Genomic DNA, 24,313 nt, shown 5'->3' on the forward strand with positions numbered 1-24,313 from the left:
ACGTCCCTAGAGGCCGGGCTACCTGAGCCCCATTTCCCAGGTAAATTATTAAGACGGTGCCCACTTCGCAAAAAACGAGGGATAATTAAAACAGTTCTAATTAAGATCTGCCTTAATGGCCTGCTGGGGGCCTTTAAATATTTTTTTAATCTTAATGACGATTCCATCGATCATTTATTAAATATGATATTGGATAATACGATTTTATCAGTAATAATAGATTTTTTTCTGTTTGGATTGTTTGGATTGGCATGAACTTTTGTGCTTTGGCTGGCAAATTATTTAACAAATTATTTTTTATAAAAGGTAAACTTCGTTGGTAGAACACACTACAGCCCATACACGTTCAAAACGCAATGTATTATTATTGTCCTCCGGCAGTTACATTCGAAAAGATAATGCTGAACTGGTCACTGTGAAACTATCTTTATAATTTGGATTAGGTTGAAATGCATCTGGAATTTACAAATTGAGCAAGACTTCAGAAAGGTGCATTCTCTCTGTATATGTTGAAGCTGAACATTGTAGGCGTGGATTTATTAATGTTCCAATAAATTAAATGTACTGATTATAGGTCTTATAAGAGTAATTCAAAAGATGTAGTATGTGTGCTGCTTTACACTCAGGTACTGGCAGCATGCAATCGAAGCTAGAGAATTTTCGATGTTATGTTAAATGTAATGGGTAACTTCTTTAAATGCCTTATCAGTGTACTGTTGCCAAAAAAGTTACTTTTAAATATTTTTTTTTTAACATTACAACTAATTTGACCAGTATAATAAAAAAATCATATAAAAAGTCTATGCAATATAATATAATATATAAACTCCAAAAATATACTAAGTGAATTATAAATCATTTAAATTAAAACAGAGAAAGTTTTTATTCAATATATCAAAGTTATTTTATTTCTACCCTGCAAATATACAAGTTTTAAGGGCCAGTCGGCTTCCACATGGTCTTATATCTTATCTACAGAGGAAACCTGTGTCCAGCAGTGGACATCATATTACTGAAATGATGATGATTATGATTAGTTATTAAATGTATGGAGTATTTTTCAATTAATCAACAATAACATGTAATAACATTTCATTTATTTTTTATATATTGTTCACTAATATATAAGTCACTTCAGGATAATGTATTGCAATAATTTCAGAAATTTATCAAGATGGCAGCCAATGACCGGGAATATTGAGGCAGTCAGAAGATCTAATAGAAGATTGCTTATCTGTCACGCATTGGAGAATGTAATGATTATAGGTAAAAGAATTACTGTTATTTAAATTGCAATTGTATAATTGAGAGTAATATTAACACTAGTGCATAAATGTTCCTCACCAGTTACTCCCACATAATATGTGTGCACTTAGAAATGGACAAAGCTAAGAACAGTAAATAGGAAAAGCCTATAAATACCATATTTTCGAAATATAATATCGGCATACAAGACTGCAACATTAACAAAAAGATCCATGCCACATATCTCCACAGTAGCTTATTAATATATGATTAATATTTTATAGCGAAAGTGTCACATGCAATGTAATGTGAAACACTGCTACTTGATAGTCTGAGTCATTAGCGCTTGGACACATGGATTAATTATAAACACCTTCTCTTTAGACAGTAATTATCTAATATTAAATCATTGAATAATATACAAGTGCCAACTACATGTTGTTTGTTTAATACAGAGGCTGCCAATCATTTGAGACTGCTGTTTTTTATATAAAAATAAAACATTACAACAGCCTCTTTTACATATGGTTAATTGTACCTCACACCAATTTATACAGAACCTATATGAGTGTGTAAAGGCTCAACTTTCTGAAAGACATGAGTTTATGATAATTGGAAGACATGTACTTTTAAATTTTTCAGATACTTTACTTAACTAAGTTTTTTATTATTAAAGATTAATCTTTCTGGTCGTCAGAAAATATTGAATGCAGGCCTCTTCCAAACAATCCTATAGGAAATCTATAGAAAAGACCAACGTCCAGCAATAGTCATCCACAGACTAAATAATGATACATTAAAAATTCATATATGGAGATGAATAAATGATAAAACAACTAATTTATTTATCGTTTTATATGAAAGGTTTAGAAGATGTTTTACTCAATATTTGTTAATTTATTATTATGTACTTTCTTAATATATGTATATTAATGAAACTAATTATTAGTTATTAGTTAATAAGTTATAACACACATTGAAAATAAAGAAGTAAAAAAATGTAATGGTAAATAATAACACATAAAAGTAAACATATAAAAACAAAACGTTGAGTTTTCAAACGAACGGAAGTTTCGATAAACATTTTAAAGTACGTCAGTAGTTTTATTAATCTTAACATGAAGACGAACAAAAATTCCTGCGATGGACATAATTTAATCTAAACACCGTCATATTGTTTTATGCGGCAAGAAAACATCAAAAGACATTCGTTTATATTCGTCCTGCGTCGGATCAAAGGACCCGCTTCCATGTAAACGTGCAACGAATTACATATCCTCCTAACAAAATTCCATTAATAACAGCCCCGAATGACCGTAAAAACCTAAAAATAGCACCGCAAAGGGCTTTTAGGATGAGACTTACCGGAAAGGAGCAGCGAGACGAATAAAACTAGGCGAAATGCACACATTTTTCTCACTAATAATCACTTATAGTTTCCTTCGAGTCCTAAAATTTGTATAAAGAATAATTCGCGTCCATTTTTAATTTAGAAGACCTTCGGAAGCATGTTTTGTTTTTTTTTTATGAAGGAAGAACGAGTTGTAAACTGTTTGACGCGGACAACGGACGAACCGACTGAAGCTTTTGAACGACCGCCCGCATCTACGGACGCACACAGCTGTGTTCTTAAATCCAGACAGTTGCTATCTTCACTCCATATTTGACAGTTCATTCACACTGATTACGTTCTGAATCCGTAGAATTTGATTGATATTATTTATGTGTCAAGTGTATGTATAAAAACAGATATTAATTTAAATATTTTGAACATTATCTTAGAATAAGTAATCAGATGAATGCAAGGCCAATTGCTGGAAATGGCTGTTTCTCTACAACTTGTAAAGATGGCGCGAAAAAAATAATCTGTCATATTATCCGTTACCTTAAAACACGAAATTACAATTAGTGTTCTTTTAGTAATTAGTACATAACCAAAAGGAAATATTTGTTTTATAGTTTATTTTCAGTAAGAAACAAATAAATATATATTCAACATTGTGTATTGTATATTAAGTATTAGTCAACACGTGTAAGTTCTGTACTTATTCGGTTCAGTTGTTCTACATTTTGTGTAGGTGGCGCTAAAGAAACTAATTATGTTTTGATAATTTTTATTATATGATAACTATGTTTAATATCCATAAATTTTGCAAACCTATGGCAGAGACAGATAATTGTAACAATTATTAACAATTATAATGGTTATTTTTGTAACAGATGCACAAACAAAAGTCAACAATATATATTTATTTTTATTGTTCATTGATAGTTACAAAAGTTACATACCTATCATTTTTTGCTAGATATTCTAATGTTCTTGTCATAATTGTGCACATAATGTATATATATATAATCTAAGTCTTAGACATGTTGCTATATAAAGGCATCATTCGCTACTCTTTATTAACCAATAACTTGTTTTTTGTTGTTATTCTCTGGTAATAACACTCACAGGAGAATACAGTATGATTCCACAATTACAGTACTTATCACACAAATTTTAAAAATATGTTTATGATAATAACCAGCATAATTAAGTATAGCTAATATTTATGATTACACAAACAAGAATTGAGTTTAATTAAAATTGGTAATTGAAATGAATCTGTTAATAAAAGATCTTTAATTATAAGTTATATTACAAAGTTATTATAGGGTCACTATAAAGTAAATAACAAAGAAGTTCCCAAGGAAAACCAATAGTCATACTTGAACATTATTAAACATTTTTTTTGTTACTAAAATGATGCTTAGCAAATGTCTGGGCAACAAGCAGTGGGAAAACCAATGTAGCATCAGCATACAGCTTGACTGGAGTAGCATTTGCCCTGATCTTTCCCCAAGAGACAGCTTCATCAGGTCTAGCACCTGCATCACTGCCATCAAACTCACTGGATGTGTTAACATATACAGCATAATCAGCACCATTCCTCATCAAGTTAGCATTGCAGATATGGTGTTTAATAACTCCTCCACCTAAGATTATCATTCCGGTGTTATTTGCCTTCACAGCCATTGTATTAAGTCTACGTAAATCTCCAAGTATATCAATGATGAGACCTGGACGTTTATATGAGTGAAAGTACATCATATCTCCTAATGACCCATCGGTTAAGGCAGGACTGAAGACAGGTATGTTATTCCTCCAAGCCCAGTAGCAGACTGAACTTTCATTATTAATTTTTTCACCTAATCTAGCTATAATTCTTGAAGGTGACCACACAACACCATCTCGGATTTGCTCATCTAACATCTCATCAAGCAGAGGTGTTACCCATTCTTCAAATAAACAGTAATTATCATTAGGGACTAATAAATTCCCAATTCTGTTAATTCCACGGGAACGTAACACTTTTCCGCTTAAGTTGAAATCTCCAATATACGTAGGTGCAAGGCATTTTATAAAATCTTCTTCAACTCCTCCAGCAGTAGTAACAATGCAGTCTACAAGTTTATTTTTAACTAAAAATCTTATGGTGTCACGTAAACCAGATGAGATCATATTGGATGTAAAACCTAGAAAAATGGTACAGTTTGTTTTCTTCTTAATAAATACGTCTTCTTCATAAGGGTCACTTGTCTCTTCAGTCAGAGGAACTGAACGACATTTCAACATGTTGTTAATCTCGACTACGGCTTTGCCGAAGCTGGTTGCTTGAAAGCCTGAGCGCGCATAGCTTTCGAGTATTTTGTTATAGTCCGTGCCATTCTCCCAGTCATATCCTACAACGGTTGGTGTTTCAGCAGGAAGTTCTTGGCTCGGACCTAACACAGCAGTGACTGCAATGTTTGGTGCGTGTGATTTATTCTTTTCAATCTTCTGCATGTCCATAATGTATATAGTTTTATACAGCTTTAAACATAAAAAATATTGTAAATATGACAAACACAAATATTATTAATAAATGCAGTGTTTTAACAAACCATTACTTCAATTATTTTGATTTTGCAGTCTGTGTATAATGTCAATGCCAGAGTAGAGTTGCAATGTTTAAAAATAATATTGGTTATGACGAAATTATCAAATTGTTTGTAATGTAATTATTTCTGCACATTTTATATTTATCATCCGTTTATTTATAAAATTCATTATATTAAATATAAAAATATAGTGGAGTAATAATAGTGAAGTAATGCGTTTGCGAAGTTATTTAATGTCTGTGTTTATATAATCACATATACTTCTGAAAACGTTTGTAGTTTATGTAATATTTGTTTATTTATGAATATCAAATGAGTTTAATCGAATTAAAAGTTTATATGTCAAGTGTCAAGTTTCAAGTCCGGATACTATTAGCATCACAGATAGTTAAAAAATATATAAAGCTAGTCTTTAAAAATATGGCCAGGGAAGCCCCGAAAATAGTTGTTTTTATGGCCCCGTTATTAGAAGCCTTTTGTTCCTCTATCTTGTCGAAGGACAGAGTCATTTCTTTTCCTTTAATAATTTTGTCTTTTCTACGTTTAAGGAAGTAGCTATATATTAAAAAAAATAATAAACAATCGAATTTTTCAAAAATAATACCAAAGCAGTTTCCAGCATTTAAATACCATTAGTACCATCATTAATGTCTATATCATTGATTTCATTGAGGAGCTGAGAGGTACCGGGATCGGATGCCATGTTGGTAACCTACGTGTTAACAATTTGAGCTATGCCGACGATATGGTGTTTCTCAGCCCCTCGATCGACGGTATTAGAAAGTTGCTCGCTATTTGCGAAAGGTACGCAGCAACCCACGACTTGAAATATAATGTTTTAAAGAGGGAGTTTTTGGTTTTCAGAGCAGGTATGAGTCCGGAGACGGTCTCGCCGGTGTATATTAATAGGGCACCAGTTCAGGTTGTAAGCAGTTTCCTGTATCTCGGACATATGCTAACAGAGAACTTAAAAGACCACGCAGACATCGAGAGAAAGAGAGCGCAGGGCCCTGGCAGTCAGGTGCAACATGCTCGCTAGGCGCTTCGCACGTTATAATGTAGATGTTAAGCTGACTTTGTTCAAAGCCTGCTGCCAAAGCTTCTACACATGCCAACTCTGGACGAATTATACGAAGGCATCGTACAATGTACTTTGAGTATAGTACAATGACTCTTTTCGTATAATTATGAAAAAACCCAGCTATTACAGCGCCAAGGGCATGTTTGCGGACGCCAGGGTTCCCCATTACTGCGCAATCTTAAGAAGTCGAGCAGCTAGCGCGTGGAACAGGCTACGTAATAGTAGCAATGATATTTTATCTGTGGTCGCGCGTGATGTATACGAAAGTGGTTTTTATCACCATTGGATACACCTACACAAAAGTGTGAATGGCAAAATAATCACTACTATTAAAAAAAAATCTTTTATTTTATAGTTGTTTTTATTAGTTTTATAGTTAAATTTTATTTTAGAGTTAAATTTTTTGACATAGTAATCCATAACTAACATAGTCTTTAAGTAAATTTTGTTACTAACTTACTTACACTCTATGGCAGTGATTCTCAACCCATGTGCCGCGGCACTTTTGTGTGCCGCGAGATTTTAAAAATGTGCCGCGAAAAATTTAAAATATATATAACACATATACAAAAAAAAATATTCAACGTAAATATTTATATATTGAACCAGCTAATTATATTTAATTTACAAAACGCTTTTCTTAATCCCTAATTATGATAAAGTCATGTTTATGTATTAAAAATTGTCTCAAGTCTACCACACTTGTCTTTTTCCAAATGAGCATGTTGTTTGTGTGATATTTTAAATTTACATGATTTTCCATTGTAATACTAATCTACCCTTTGTAAAATTAGAAAAGTATTTGATTCGTATCCTTATTAATTTGTTGGCATGTAGTTTCGATAAAAAAATAGGAGGTATATTGACTTTGCAATGCACGTATTCTTTGATTTACAATATCTAAGACTTTTCAGATTTTATTCCATTCGATGAATATTTCTGTAATTAAAAAAGTTTGCTGTTTATATCTAAAAAAATCCCGAGGTTTGCTGCTAAATTGTTTCACGAATACAATGGCAGCAATTATTTAAATAAAATTCGATTTTATGCATTAAAAATTGTATTTGTGTGAAAGTTATATAACTTCATAAGGGTTATATTTTTCATTTTCATAAATTACAAATGGTTACAGAATTTGTATATTTATAAATTTAAATTTATATATTCTTCGATTTTTTTGACAGTATTTTTTTTGTTTTTTTCAGACCCCTTAAAAATGGACAAATGGATAAAGAAAAAAAAGAATAATGATGATGATGATGCAAGTAACAATAATGATGACATATACGACCAAAGTAATGAGTGTTCCTCTGTTTTAAGTGAAAATAGTTCTATTTTAAAAAAGTATATAATTCCTAGAAAATATAACGACAATTTTTTAAGATTTGGATTCACCTCATCGTTAGAAAATAACATAGTAGTCCCAGAATGTATTATATGCAATTTAAAATTATCAAATAGTGCTATGGTTCCTAGCAAACTTCTTCGTCACTTGGTTACCAATCATCCCTCTTTATCAACCAAAGATAAGAACTATTTTAAAACGTATCTTTCAACAAAAGTAAAACAAGGAAAAAATTTTAAAAAACAATTTTGTGTGTCCGAAAAAGCTCAGTTTGCTTCTTATGAAATCGCGGAATTGATCGCAGTAAAATTGAAGCCCCATAATTTAGCAGAAGAAATTATATTACCTGCTTGCCGTAAAATAGTCAAAACGATGATTGGTGAATCAGCCGATGTTGAAATTTCCAAAATACCCCTTTCTAATGACACTATACATCGCAGGATAAAAGATCTATCAGAAAATATCGAGCAGAATACTACAAAAAATCTTCAAAATTCCTTTTTTGCAATACAAATAGATGAAACCACCGACATCACAGGAAATTCTCAGTTAATTGCATTTGTTAGATTTATCTATGAAGATGATATTATAAATCAATTTTTATGTTGTCGGGAGCTGTCAAATTTTACAACCGGGAAAAATATTTTTGAAGTAATTAATTCATATCTAGAAAAAACAAATGTCTCTTGGAATTTTTGTATTGGAATTTGCACAGATGATGCACCCTCAATGACCGGGCATATTAAAGGATTTGTATCTTATGTAAAAGAATTGAATCAAAATATAATAGTTACACATTGTTTTTTGCATAGAGAAGCTCTTATAACAAAGTTCCTGTCACCAGATTTAAAGATAGTTTTGGAGCAATGTGTTAAAATGGTAAATTACATAAAATCAAGACCATTGAAAAACAGATTATTCAAGGAACTATGTAAAGCAATGGAGTCCAAGTATGAATCTTTGCTACTCCATACTGAAGTAAGATGGCTATCCAGAGGAAAAGTCTTATCTCGGGTTTTAAAATTAAAAAAGGAAATGAAAGCTTTTTTTGAACAAAATAATAATATTGAATTTGTTGAAATATTAGAAGATTTAACATGGACAACGAAACTTGCTTATTTGTCAGATATTTTTGTCATTTTTAACAGTATTAATTCAAGTATGCAAGGTTCAAATGAAAATATTTTAAATTCAACTGATAAGTTGGTGGGGTTAAAAAGACAAATTTCTTTATGGAAAAAGAAAGCCCAAGAAGGTAATTTAGAAAAGTTCGAATCAGTTCCTAAAGACGGGTATAAAATTATTAAACAAATTGTTCTTGATCATTTGACAACATTAGAGGAGAGAATTGTTTATTATTTCCCGGAATTGGATATTAATAAGTTTGATTGGGTTCGTAACCCATTTCTAATTACGGACACTGCTGTATTTGAGTTAACTTTAAATGAAGAAGAAGAGCTTATTTTGCTTTCAACTAATCGAGATTTAATTTTAAAACATTCTGAAGAATCACTTAATACATTTTGGATAAAAATCAGATGCATCTATCCACTTTTATCTAGAAAAGCTTTAAATATTCTATTACAATTTTCCACATCTTATTTGTGCGAATTCGGATTTTCAGCATTAGCCAATATTAAAACTAAAAAAAGATCAAGGTTGTTAAATGTAGAAGACGATATGAGAGTAGCATTGTCATTTTTACGACCAAATATAAATGAAATTATCGAAAAACATCAAGCTCAAATTTCTCATTAAAGTAGTTTAGTTAATTAGCTTTTAATTTTATATCGTTAAGAAAACTGGCCATTTTGTTGTATTTTTAGATTATTTACATATAATACAATTTTTATGGTTCTTTTTATTCAGTTTGTCATGCCAACAAAAAAACTTCTGTTGGTTTTTTTTCTTTATGTGCCGCCAGATTTCAGAATAGTTAAAAATGTGCCGCAGGTGAAAAAAGGTTGAGAACCACTGCTCTATGGACTCTCTAGATTTTGAAATAAAATTTATTATTATTATTATTAGTTACAAATCTCGTCGGCAGAACAGAAGTAGCTTTACAAACATATCAACAAATTTATTTGATTGAACGATGAAGATGAACCACCTGTCGCTATTTTGCTATTCCTACCTTAAATGAATAAACTATAGATATATGAAATACGTTTTGCCTAACCATAGCATCTATCTACTCTCGTCAAACTTATTTTTTTAAAATTGAACCTGTTACGTTTTTAATATCATATTGTTGTGGTGGATGTGACGGATTAAATAAATGCAAATGACGGTGGTAATTTAATTATAATTTTACAAAACTATGTAACAGAAAAATAGTGCGTAACAAAAGACTGATAGAATAAACGAGCAAGCCAAAACTGCATCGCAACACAAACTGACAATATAAATATATTGTGTGTCATTTGCTGTGTATATATAAGAAATATAGTTTCGAGTGGTTGTCAACTTTTTAGCTAGCTGTCACATGTATGAATGTTAAATATATATAAAAATTTACAACCAAAAACTGAAATTTAAAATCAGTTTAACATACATATATATAACAGTTAACTAAAAAGTTCACAACCACTCGCAACTTTATTTTTAATGTATACACAGCAAAAGATCCACAAGATCAACGAGCAAGAGCCCAGCGCCGGAGGAGTGAGATTTGCAATCGCAAGTCGTGGGTTTGATTCCCGAATTATATGCCTATTAAATAGATTGTGATGCATTGAGCGCTCTGGTGAAGTATTATTATTTATATATAGAAAAATTAAACTTTGTGAGTAAAATAAACTGAAACTGAACTGTTTAACATACATACATGAGACAGTTAACTAAAAAGTTGACAACCACTGACAACTATATTTCTTATGTATATAGAGCAAAAGGCCCAAAATCTCAACGAGCAGTGGTAGCACAAACATGCTGCTTTTACACCTAATTAAAATCATCCCTTAGGTTTATATACTGATATTAAAAATAGAAAAGACGAAAAGACTGCATATCACCTAATTAAATCATCCTTTGGATTTATAAATAATTAAATTAGACAATGACAACACAAACATGTTGCTTTACACCTAATTAAAATTATCCCTTAGGTTTATATAGTGGTATTAATTTTAGAATTTTTTTTATTAATAGAAAAGACGAAAAGATTGCTTTCCACATATTGCTTTAAAAGAGATGGTGCGGTAGCCTCTTATCACACCAATGGCGGTACTATTTCTACAGGAACAGGTAGTAAACATTAATTTGTTTTATTAATCCGTATTTTGAGAAAACTAGATTTTTGGATAGGGTGTACTTTAATTGATTTATATTGACGCCTTTAAAGCTTAAAAATCGCTCTATGTAATGCTGTGATCAAAAAGTAAGGTGAATCTGTTTATTAAATGTAAAGTCTTTATTTATTCTTCTAATTTAATTTCATTCTTTCAAAATAATCCCCGTCGTCGGATTAGTATAGAAAGAGTGATGTAAGTATCCGAACACGTTTGTATGACGGATCACTTCACGTATTACATATACGAACCAAATAAAATGACATTCAAGGGAATATAGATCCATCAATCCATTTTCCCGCTCTCGACGTCATTACGCAATCGGTTCGCGCCAAAATGAGTGCATGACGTAACGTCATATGTAATTTTACTTTCGATAAATACCATCGGCGCTGCTATACACGTTGCCATTACGTCCGGCGTGTTAGTAATTGTAAGCAATTGGCATTCACTGATCGCTCCAAGCGACGAAGCTTACACTTATAAGTTCACTTTGCACGTGTGCAAACATTTTTGATTTTTGTTATGACGTCACATGTGTCCGGAGATAATTTCGGAAGACAATTATCTAACAGACATTTCGGGTCGCTTATGACTTTTCCGCAAAAACTTCAGCACGAACAGCCTTATAACGTAAATTATTCTTGTATAGGGTAATTGATTATAAGTATAGAGGCTTAAAAAATGTAAATGTGTTGATCTTTTGTCGGCAAAAAGGTTTCGCATCTTTTCCAATCAACCTGCTCACAGGGATCGCTGTGAAATATGTTGCATTAATTTTTTTTTACAATGCGACGTGCCTATTACTTCTAGCAGAATAAAGTCTGCAGAGAAAAATTAATAGTAAACAATAATTAATTTAAATATAGTAATAAGAATTATGAAACCGATTTTTCTTATTATATATCATTGCCTTATTAACTATCTCAACAATTGACAACAAATATGCCATGCATTCACCTCCTCGAAACTTTAACACACTTACAACCAATTGGACTTTAGATACAGTTTACACGCCGAACTGGTTCTCGTTCTGGCGTGGCGGAGGAATTTTTTCTCTCGTACTTCCCCTGTCCTGGGTACACAGGGGTATACAACAAATAATTTTTTCACAAAATGTTCTTATTTTCATACTCTTCTTCCTTCCATCACCCCTTGGGTAATGTCCTTCATTCAATCCTCTTTTGTTTGTCAAAATTTCTTGTATGACACTTCATTCTTTCTATTCCTTTCATACCTCGCCTCAATTGCGTCACCTTCCCTCAATGAATAAACAAAACTACAGGTAGTGCATTTTGATCATTTAGTTCATTTTTATTTCTATTGCTTTATTATAGAATTAATACATTATAAATTGTGTTTATTTACTTCATACTTTTATGTTTTGAAACTTTATCACAACTTTAGCTAACACAAAGTTGCCGTAGCCTGGCAATCTATTGTGTAGCTGTGGTTACATATAAATACCAGCTCGAACTTAAGGGCTGACTCGAGGCGCATGCTCCCTTTATAATCACCGACTTCAGATACCACCAAATGGACTTCGCAGGAGAGGTGAGAGCTGTATGTGCTTTGTGTTCATGCAGTGTCTGTGTATGCTTCCACAGTAAAGGCGTAGTAGTGAAGGGATAGCAATGTAGGTATTATGATGCACCACCATCACTACTATTCCCTACTAAGCGAGGTTGCATAGCGTATTCAGTGATCAGGCTGTGTGGAATAACAATTTTAGAACTTAGGTTGTCGGTAAAGATTTACGAAACTTCAAATTCCGCAGGTAACTGAAATGGTGATGGTAATTGAAATCTTATTATGATGATAGACTCGAGGGAGTCCGTTGTCCACATTAGGTTGAAGCCGAGAATTAAGGTGTGCTAGGTTCGGGCCGGTATTTACATGGAGAAAAAAGAAGAGATTTTTCTTTCCGGAGTCAGGTTTTATTGTACTCACTTGCACTTCTTCACCAGTAGCATTTCCAGATGCCACGAGTACGCTGAGATGAGATTGCATGAGTGGTTGTAGCAGCATGGCTCTGATGTGTGAAAATATTTTCAGAATACTAGCAAATAGCACTTTTAGAGGAACATTAGAACATCGTATGCTCAAGATAACCAAAAAAAAAAGTTCTTTTAAAATTTATCTTTTATAAAATTGGGATCAAAATGTCACTACATTTGTGATCGTCCGCCAAATGTAATATGGATAGGTATCCGTAGGTATAATGCTGGAATACAGATGCAACGTACTAAGCAATGGATTCGCTTTGCTTTCATTGATCTTCGAATCCTGACATGGATGATCTTGTCGAACATGATAACATAACTATTATTTTGCGATTCTGTCGCTGTCAATCACATTTGTTACGAATATTGTTTTTAATTCGGAATACAATAGTAAAATCAATATACTTATTCGATTATTTAAATGATGAACGAATTAGAGTTTTGATTGTAATGAAAAATCGTCTCGAGTGATATCTCCGAGTAGCCTTGAAATGAAAGGCTATAACGTATGTTACAGGTGATAACTTACGGCACTGAAATGTGATCTCTTAATTCCAGCCATTGAGAGGGCTGTGTTCAGAATGGTGTATCTGAATGATTATAACCGACATAGCCCAGAGGACTGGCAAGTGAAAGTGGCAGGGAGCTGGCCATTTAGTGCGAAGAAAAGACCCTTACCCTGTAATGGTCGGAAGACCTCAACAAGGTTATCTGTCCAGTTGAGGTCTTATGTTGCGCTTGTCCGTCCGTGATCTGCAGAACCATAAGGCGCCAGCGGCGATCTGTATTATATACCATTTACGTATAAAGAAAGCATTCGGCTAGAAAGTAAACAGAAAAAAAGTTTAATGTAAATGAAGTTTTGATAGCATTCTATATTTATGTAAATAAATAATTAACAATACAAATGAAACTCTTAATTGGTTTACATTACATGCCGTGAGAAGACGCAGTCTCCGAGTATTCTTAACTGCTAATTGGTATCCGGTTTAACAGCACATTGGGGCAGCTTCCGGCGCAGAAACAAAGATTCACAACGGTTTGTAAACGACACTGTTACATTACGATGTTGTTAAAATTACTCCGTAAATTTAGAATTATCATGAATACTGTTACATTCGTTTTAAATAAGTTTTTGTATTATAGCTAATGGAGCAGTATGGTTAAATAACATTATTTACGGTCGTGGATCGCAGATTCGATTCTCGAAAAGACTACACTTTGTGTAAATAACAAAATAGTTATTTCTTAAGTGTATTGATGTACATCTATAGAAACCTCAAATGTTGTAGTCCGAATCGGTATCCCAAGGGTCGTTGTAAATAATAACTAATTTTGGGGGTTATATGATTAAAATAATCATCCCCTAACAATTAAAACAAGTTCTTATTTTATAATATCAAGGGACTATAACAAGGGCGCCAATATTCAGTTCTTTGAAGGGTTAATTTTTGCTTCAAAATAACGTATTTATGCGAATCATTTTATTTTACTTTAAAATTCGCAAAATACAACCACCGATCAGTATTAACTAAACCAGTAAATAAAAGATTTCTTGAGAGGTACTATCACCGTTTATTCATCAAATTTAAAAGCATTATCGTGCCAAATATACTAATTTGATTACTTAATGTTAGTAGTTATAATAAATTTAATAAACATGTTTTATACATTTATTTATATGTTTTTAGTAACTATCGTCCGATTACGTATTACGTATACAATTGCGCTTGTCCACTTCTGGGATATAAAATGTTGTTACATGTGCCAATTGTTGTTCTATTAATAAATATTATTACTTAGTATCTCTACGTAATTTATTTTTATTAAATAAATACTCTATTAATTAATTATTTTAAATTTATTAAATTGTATGTCTATTTTGTATTAAATTACTCAATCAACTGCAACATTAAACCAGAAATAGGATTCGTATTTTATCAAAAATGGTATTTAGCTAAGGTAGTCTGAGGTTCTTTGAATTGGTGGATTTTGGAAAAAGGATTTCTCGTTCATAATAATTTTTTATAGTATTTAACGAAAGCAAAGCAGAGTAGTTTACGAAATATGTAGGTGAAATCATAGGACAATATGGTGTTATGTATGATAATATTCTAATCCGGCGATAAATGGAAAGGACTATCCTTGAGATGCAATACGAGATCTGAGGAATTAGAAGATCCGAAGACGAACGACTACAGTCTAAACGGATTGGCAAGTTGAAATGCCAGCGGGAAGGAAACAGCGCTCAAAAGAAAGGACTTTTGTAGTGGAGACCACGTAGGGGCTAGTTATATTCGATTGGTGCTGGACGCTGTTAGCCGTTCTGGCTTCTACAGCTTCTTTGGACTCAGGGCTTGTGGATCCGTAATCCGCGAGCTAGCGCAAAGTGGGACATACAACCAAAAACGACTTTAAGGTCGTCGGAAGACTTATGCTGTCCGCTTCAACCAGTCCCAAAAGGAATCTCTCCGAAAAGCCTGTGTAATGTGCTAAGCGAATTGTCTCAGAAATCTGAACGAAAAACAAAATTTGTCGAAGACAAAAAAATGAACGATTTTGTAAGGATACTATAGCGCTCATCACCTTGAAATTTAATATATTATGTATAAATATTCGCCAATAATATAACCACGGTGCCTTTTCTTTTATAAATACAAACAATATTGAGTTTTTCGTATGTAAAAAATGAGATATGCACTGCTCGATATAAACATGACTTGCATTAAAATTATAAAATATGTCAAAATATCACTCGTTGACAACATAAACCTTTATATATAATAACAATGTTAAATTTAATAATAGTAACGATTTGACTATAAAATTTAATAACAAAAAATAAAATGGGTAACTTTGTTTAACATCGCTAAGGAAGCACTGAAAATATTTACATATTTTTATGGATCCATTCATTTTATACGGAACACTTATAATTATATTTAAACTCGAGTATTTGAAGCCATCTTGATTATGCCAATCTAAATGACTTAAACATAAATACACTCCTTTTAATGGTAAGATGATGTGTAATATGACAGTAGTCGTAACAGATGCGTTAGCAGTAAGAATTTATATACGTATTTGTATTTATTACGTCATTATTGTTACGTCACGTTGTAATTGAAACTAAATGTTTTGTACTAAATTCTTACAAATCGAGCAAATGTTTCACAGAACGTTTAGATCCATATGGTAGAGTTAATCGATTTTTCATTTCACAATAACATTTTATTATATCAATTTTAAAAGCACTTTCAATATCCATTAGTTTTTTTTTTTATTTTGATATGGTTAATAATGTTAAATATTTCAGTATTTTATACGTTAATTGCGTTTATTGTGTAAATAAATACTTCAATGGTTCAACCATAGTGTTTTTCGTCTATTATTTATGCAATTATTACCTTTATTCAAGTAAGCGTTTATTGCTAGTCTTGAATCGTTAATTATTTTGAACATTATAAAAAAGTGTAGTCGGCTCGGAGCTCTGATCTATTAAGAAAAGCCGGCGAGAAACTTAACAGTTGTTTTATTTAAATCAATTTAACAATGTTTGATGTATATAATAATATCGATTCTGCTGAGTTCAAACCAAGTTTTAATTAATGTTTGTTTAAGTTATTTGATTATCTTGTCACGATAAATAAAGCAGTAATTATGTTAAGAGCGCACTAGAAATAACTCTAAGCAGGTTCGGGTTTCTTAGAGAGGCAAACGCGAATTCTCTGGACTATCGTTTTTCCACATTCACTTTTACGTTCGGATATTTTCACTTTCCTTTTTATACTTTAGTACGAAAACTTGACACTTTTGACACAAAAAAAAAAACAAATAATTATTAACATTTATTTTGCAACAATCACCTCAAATTAATATAGAATAGTTTATCATCTTTAAATTTTAATGTCACTGATAAATAATATAAAAGTTGTTTATAACGAAAATAATAAGACCTTACGTAAAAAAAATACAACTTTTGGGCCAAAAGTTATATAAGTGTATAACATATAATTACGTAAGCCCTATCAATAATGATAATTATAGCATTGTCTAGTAATGAGAAGCTCTCACTATCGCTGGACCTAGTATTGGGAAAGGGAACTGGTAGAAACCTGGTGGAAAGGTTTCGGATTCAGTTATACGAATGCGCGCGAATCGACCTAACGTACTTTCTATTAATAATAATAAAATATGGGTGTTTTTAATCTGTAAACAATAACAGATATAAATTTGAACTGGCCAGTGAGTGTTATACTACTGTAAATAATAACAGAAAAAAACATATTGTGAGTATTTTTATTTAACTATGAAAATAATTTAATTAATATAATATCGTTAGTAATATAATGGTTTATAAATTTGATAAACCTATTTTAATAAAAAAAAAACATATTTTTTAAAATTGGATATATTTTTTAAATCCATAAAATTACTTAAGTAATGTAATTCATTTTTGCACAATATTTACAATTAGCAACGAAAATACATTCGATAAAATAAATATAATACACAGCTAAAAATAAATTTACATAAAATTCTAATTTCTTTATTATACTATTGTAAAAAATAATTACTTTTCTTGATTATTTATTTATTTATAAAACCACAGAAAATATTAATTAGGTAATATTTTTATTTAAATTGGATTCAGGTGTGTGAATGCGAGGTGGTGTGTTCTTTACAACATTAATTTTCGTTACTAATTTCGCATCGCTGGATAAATTAAAATAATTGATTTCAAAAAATAAAAACATTTTTTTTATATTGGTCTCGATAAACACACCAGAGATCCGATTATTTCTTTTCCTTTTAAACTGTATATATAAATAACAAACACTTAAAAATAAAAAAAATAATTGTTGTCATTAAAAATAATTACCATTTCACACAGCTATTAATGACTCCATGTATCAAATTAACGCCGAAGTATATATATATATATATACATATATATTTTCATAAACAAAACCACGTGTCATTTGAGGAAGGGCAAAATTACTGACCAAATGGATCAATAATTCCCAGTCGATTCAATCGAAGAAATTTATCACGATTGCTAACTATTCAATCGACATCACAAAAAAATTCAAGTAGAAAAACTATTCCAGCCCTTTATTATTATACAGGGTGATTGGTTATAGGCGTTAAAAAATTTAAAAGGGTGAATATATTGCTCATTCGCTTATAATTAAAGAAATGGTGCACCCTATCCAAATATTAATGATTTCGGAAACAATAAATAATGTATTGATATTATATTAAGACGATAACATATTAATATATTAAGACAACCGTTTTTAAAATTCCGATTACTACTTAATTAATTAAATTATTATTTAATATATTTTTCTACAGACTTCGTACTACCAGAAGTTATTGGTGAAGGTGTAGGTAGACCGAATATATATACTTATAATGAATCCCGCTGTATAAATCATACGAAATTATTGCTACAATTTTCTTACTCAACATAATTCGTTTGAAAATTACAACCGAAAAATTCCTTACCACTACGCCGTTTCAACCCATAGAAGTCTTCTACTACACCTACTACTTCTACTTCTAGGCTTAGGTCTCCCTTAAAGATAGTTATGGGGTATACCATAATTGGAGATCGCGGTGTGGTATTATAGTAGGTAGAAAACGCAACTGCCCGTCCTCTAGAAACTTGTTTGTAAGCAATGGTATTCCTATATAAATAATGCACAAAGAGTGAATCATATAAAATTGTATCCCAAGAGTCAAACTGACAACCTGCGATTGTAAGTAAATCTTAATCCTTTACCGCTGTTCTAGAACTGCTCAACTATTTTCATACCGCATACTTTTATTTAATATTTTATCTTTATCCTATTTACTCTACCATTTTCAGTCTATTTTAAATATATCAAGAATATTATGATCCCACAGAAATATTTTACTTCATTACTTACTATACTAAACACTGGAACAGTTACCTTTTTGCTTGTCGGGAGCGACATAGTTATTACAGCGTGTATGTTGGGTTTAAAAATTAAATTTACTAGTTTTGTCTTCAAAATAAATATATGAAACTAATTTTTATTTACAAAGGAGACTTCTACTAATTAACAATAAAAACTCACCAGTAATGTAAATGGAGTAATGGTTCGGGGAACGAACCTTGGACTCGTGGTCGTAAATAGTAGATAGAGAGATGATCCATTAGCAGTGAGAGCAAAAAAAACATGAGAGATTTAATTTTTTTATGGCGGAAATAAATATTACCGTCACATTAGCCAAAAGCTATATACTTATTGCCTCAAACTATTGAGATATCACAATAAAAAAGTTACAATATGACATTTGCGGTTAGAGAAATATAGCATGTGTTAATATTTACGAATATTTATATTAACACTTAATACATCGATGACTAAACTCAACGTCTATATCATCGAAAATGTAATGTAAATAAAGTAACAAAATCACTTACTAAGAACAGCAATGAAAATGTAACGAAATGCACTACTGTGTTACATGATCATATGGTAACGCGATGTTACAATAACGTCACGCAATGACGATGTTAAGCTGTGCAAATTGCGACGTCCGAGATAACCGAGATAAATGTAACAGTAAGTGTAACACGGAATTTCCTTGCTTCCCGTCGTCTGTACCAGTTATAGCTTATTAGACCACAACGAATTGTTTATTTATGGAGACATAACTTTTCATTTATCCAGTGTTTAACCTCTTTCGTCAACTAGATTTCCACTGCAGTGCTTATTTTTAACGCCTTAATTAGTTGAACAGTTGTATTAAAAGTGCATGTTATATCGACTCAAAAAGTATTTTTTTTATTAGAAAAAATACAGCGTTAAAGGTCTAGATATATGTACTCGCTTTAAACAAGATGAGCGTCATTTCTTTAAGTCTAAAGTCGATATTACAAGCATTTGTTGTTTACGTCATTCAGCTAAACATTTCAGGATTATTCTTTCCTGTGTCATACGCTCATGTAGCTTTTTTATAAAAAATATGTCATTTAAATATTTAATTTCTATGTGTCATAGGATGTTTTGTCATATTTTATCTTCGTATCCATAGCTAATACTAGATCACCGCGCTTAGTAATAAATAATAAAGAAAATAAAAAAGATAATAATTTAATTTATTGCTATTTTTTACAAAAAAGCCTACTTATAATATATTTCTTGAATATGTGTATAAGGCGTGCAGGACGTTAGGCTGCATAGTTACTTCCCCGTGCCTCGTTGTCAGCGATGCGTAAAAAAAGCTATCTGACCTCGTTATGCAATCTGTTGTAATCTCAAATTCCCGCCAAGATTGATGTGTTATGTACATGCAATGACGGGCCATCGAGGAAGCAGACATTGTTTTTGCTGTCAGTTCCGTTACGCGAATCCGATTGTGCAAGACCTACATTTTTTATAAAAATCTAGATCAAAAATAGATTACACATATGGCCAATTAATATTTTTAAAATAAATAAGTGTTTTTAACGAACACAATGAAATAAAGAGTCTTTGTAGATGATGTCTGGCTTCAAAAAGAAAATTTGGATGATTTCTTTAAAAAAAATCTATTACTATTTGTTAAAAAAAGTTTTTGATAATAAGCCGTAATAATTTATGCTGTCGATTTTCTTACCAAAGACTGTTTTCATTTTCTTATTCTGTTTTTTTCCGACTATAAATTTAGTGTCCTTAATTTCTCTTATTTTCCCTGTTTTAACCTGCGAGGGCTTACTTACGATTCTAAGAATATTATCAGCAATATGAAGACAAGCCGATGTTTCACTTCTACATTATCGAGAGTAGTTAAATTTTCGTGGACCCCAGCTTACGAATTGCAAACTCCCATTTTTTTTGTCACGCCAACTTAGATCTTCGATTCTGCCGTGGACAGCCAGTATGTTAAATATTGTTTCTTGGCTTTAAACTAGGTACATCAATTTTCTTCTTTGAGGCGTGTGCAAATAATTGGATTAATTGCTAATCCGTGTTTGGAACGAATATAGGAAGCGCAAATTGGTAATGCAGGGGATTTCTGTTTTTCGAAGGCTTCGCATGGCAGTAATATCTATTAATAAGGTCAAAGGTCGACATCTCTTGTGTTTATCTCTAATATTCACACTAAGAAAGAATTATTTATTTAACACAATAACACAAGCAGTTTATTTATAAAGAAGTTGGTATACATGTTAGCTCAATAATTTCATGGTTTACAGTAACTAAATACATAAAAAACTCTGTCAGTTTCAATTTTTGAACCAAATTTCATGAATACTATTGGCTTCAAGGTTTAAGAAAACACCGAATGTTTATTACTTGACCGGTAAGACACTTTAAATAATTATAATAATAAGTTGACTTCAACTAAGTTTTAAAAAGTTTATTAAACTCTATTTATGTCAGTAAATAGTTTAAGAGACTTAGTAAAAACTGTAACATACTAAATCATGACCAAAAAAATCGGATATATTAAATGTAATTGTAAAAACTAAGGCGACTCGACTGTGGAATATAAATACTAATATAAATAAGATAGGTAAGCCGCAATATTTAAAGTCTTGAGGTTTATATACATATATGTAGTGATTTACTATATTTTATGTTATCATCATCATCATTTAGTTCATATCCAATAGGACTATTTGGAAGTGGCCTGTATCAATTTTCTCCCGATCTTAGCTAGGTCGTCTGGTCTACCTTGTCTTTGGACGTCTCCCGCTTGCTATCCGTGGTCTTTTACTCCAGAACCCTATGGTCACAGCAATCATCTGTACTTGTGGGATATGTGGCCTGACCATTCACACATCGTATTACCGAAGATATTAAAGATTATATCCGAGACAAATAGGCCTGGGTTTAGTACAATACTGATATTACAAAAGAAATAATAATTTAGTAACATTTTAAATCTCTTGCCAGGCTGTTCGGGGTAGAATTAACATTCCGAATCTGGAAGGAATATTTATAAAGAAAATTATGATGTTACTTTAAATGTACGTTATATTAATACTGCAAAGTTTAAAAGAAATAATAAATATTTGTTTTATTGTTACAAAAGAAGCACTGACACATAAGTATCTCACAAGAGGAAGAAACTCATATCAAAATTCGAGTGTTATTTCAAGTACGTTTACGAGTTTTATAATTATTATGGAAGTGTCAAAGTTTAACAAATGTTGACACAATGATATGTCAAAAGAGTGTGTTGCCGAATCATTATAACTCGACATCAAGGCCCCATCAACAAGACATTCACCATGTACTCATCCTTTACCCAATTTCATACCTTGCACAAACGCAATCATCAAAACCACATAATTTATTTACCAATGTAAAAAGTTCGTAACCGTCTTATAGCCGAAGGGCATTTATTAACGTTTTCGAAGATTGCACGAGTGGGCACGTTTTTTTTTAATTATCATTTCATAATTTTTTAATAATTTGTTTATAAATTCAAATCTACATATAGGTTGATCGGTTATATTCACCTCTTTAAAACTTTTACTGGTATAATGAATCATCCTGTATAAAGTGATCACTCTAAAACATGTTACAGTAATTTATTTTACTTATTGGAATGCGATAGGTCAATAAATTCTAGCAGTACAAATTCTGCAGGAATAGATGATAAACATGGCTGTTTCTTACTATATTACGCTTGCGTTTTGGATTACTTCTAAAACCATCGGTTTTTGAAATGTGTGTACAATACATTATTGACAGCAAATGATCTATACGTTCGTCAATTTAAACCTTTTACTTCTATAACCAATCTCCCTTTACACATATGCTCTTCCTAAAAGCATCTAATTTACAATAGAAGACGCGTGATTCCTAAAAAATAATGAAAACAACATGAAGAATTTGTATTTTATTTTAGATCTCAGAATATGCCGGTTTCCTCGTCATGTTTTCTTTACTGCTTGTGAACAGTTCGAAATATTTTTTCATAATTTGCATAGCATATCTCACGGAAAGTAAGATTTTAACAGCATTTACCAGCTGGTATACCGTCATTGTTGTAACTTCAGAGCATTCTATGGATTCATAATACGGGTGCCAGGTCCATCGCTTTATAGGGGTCGGACACGATGCTGGGGGCTGAACGACGCCACCTTTAATATATTGCTGTTTATTTTCACGACTAGGATAATCTCATGAATAAAAAAAAATATGATCCTACCAAAGCTTTTGACAACCCAAAATATCTCCGCAGATTATAGAGACAGTTGCTGTTATACCGTCCAGACCTATCTCTACTACAAATAAAATTTAATTCTTGAAAATGTAATTGAAATGATATTCAGAGATCATCACGGTGGAGATTATAATGAATCAAGTGATGTCGCGGCTGACGCAGTATCTGATCTAGGGAGACTTCCTTGTAATGTATTTACGTTTGCTTCACCGACCCAACTCCTCTCCGTACCTAAGCAAACTTTAATGGTTCTACCAATACTGTTCTGGACGCTTGCTCCAGAAATATCTCGTATTAATTATACCAGTAAGAGAGTTCACTACACCAGCTGACTATTTTTGGACGTTTAGAAATAAAATTTAGTTTCATTATAAGTTTAATATTTTGTTGAAACCCTTTTTTGAAGATGTTTCTGTAGTGATAGTAGTGAAGACGTTTACAAAACAGTTGCAAGAACTGTGCGTACATTACACAATGCTCGCGATATCGATATTAAACCAAACGCAGCGTTGCGAGATAAGTGCCCACTGTTTATGTTGCAACTAGTGTCGTACTCGAAAGCATCGTTGGAAGTATCGATAGATCAAAAATGTCATATTTATTATGTAAATGATACGTTTGCCTGCAATGAATATATAATATAGAAACATAATTAAGATCTTTAATAGATAAATTGTACTTTTTTCAAATATTGAAACATTATTTTTTGGAAAAATTATATAGCAGTCAATAAAAATTAAGCCAAATAAATAATAGATTACTCTAGGTCTGCTATATAATTTCAATTATTTTCGTGTCAGTGCCGTATAAAGGAAATATTAAAAAAAATAATTTTTAATATTGTTAAATGTTATATATGTTAGTCAGTTTGGTCAGTTTTAATGAGAAGTATTGTGTGTTTGCTTTTAAAAATTCCGCAGTGAACTTTTTTTTTGTATTTGGAATAAGAAATAGCTGAGTTAACGGTGCATATTATATTATAAATAAATTGTGACATTTACTAGTTTACCAGACCAATAATTTTACGATACAGTTATTTTAACTATTGCAGTTAGGAACGATCAACTGTACCTATGTTGACGTATATTTTATACCAAAATAAACATTTAAAATAGTATTTATAAATCTTTCATATTATAGTGATCTTGCCTGACCGCTAATAGGCAGTTACGTGACTACTTTTAATGTAAATTAAAACTAACGTAATCCCAGATTTATTTTAACCTTT

The 24,313-nt window shown here is 31.5% G+C and overlaps 2 protein-coding genes and 1 long non-coding RNA gene across 3 annotated transcripts in view; 1 reads left to right on the top strand and 2 right to left on the bottom strand.

Moving 5' to 3' along the window:
- LOC137925031 (uncharacterized) overlaps positions 1–2,837 on the bottom strand; it is a 58,034-nt gene extending 55,197 nt beyond the window's left edge. The window contains exon 1 of the long non-coding RNA XR_011107630.1: positions 2,611–2,837. This is a non-coding gene — a long non-coding RNA (uncharacterized lncRNA). The remainder of the gene's footprint in view (positions 1–2,610) is intronic.
- A 730-nt stretch (positions 2,838–3,567) lies between these two features.
- Dhps (Deoxyhypusine synthase) lies at positions 3,568–5,186 on the bottom strand. Its single transcript, XM_068768391.1, has one exon. The coding sequence runs from the start codon at positions 5,078–5,080 to the stop codon at positions 3,968–3,970; it is 1,113 nt and encodes a 370-aa protein (XP_068624492.1). The 5' UTR covers positions 5,081–5,186; the 3' UTR covers positions 3,568–3,967.
- A 728-nt stretch (positions 5,187–5,914) lies between these two features.
- The window catches only part of LOC137924869 (uncharacterized), a 43,472-nt gene continuing 25,073 nt past the window's right edge, over positions 5,915–24,313 (top strand). The window contains exons 1-2 of the mRNA XM_068768251.1: positions 5,915–5,973; positions 6,034–6,190. Of these exons, the coding sequence (XP_068624352.1) occupies positions 5,915–5,973; positions 6,034–6,190 (216 nt within the window). The remainder of the gene's footprint in view (positions 5,974–6,033; positions 6,191–24,313) is intronic.

Source organism: Battus philenor, unplaced genomic scaffold (assembly GCF_028537555.1).
Source record: "Battus philenor isolate CCGP_79_NKW_IND1 unplaced genomic scaffold, ilBatPhil1.0.hap1 SCAF_25, whole genome shotgun sequence".
Taxonomy (NCBI): domain Eukaryota; kingdom Metazoa; phylum Arthropoda; class Insecta; order Lepidoptera; family Papilionidae; genus Battus; species Battus philenor.

Excerpts from the sequence above, each read along its gene's own strand:
- Dhps (XM_068768391.1), bottom strand. The coding sequence starts at position 5,080 with ATGGACATGCAGAAGATTGAAAAGAATAAATCACACGCACCAAACATT.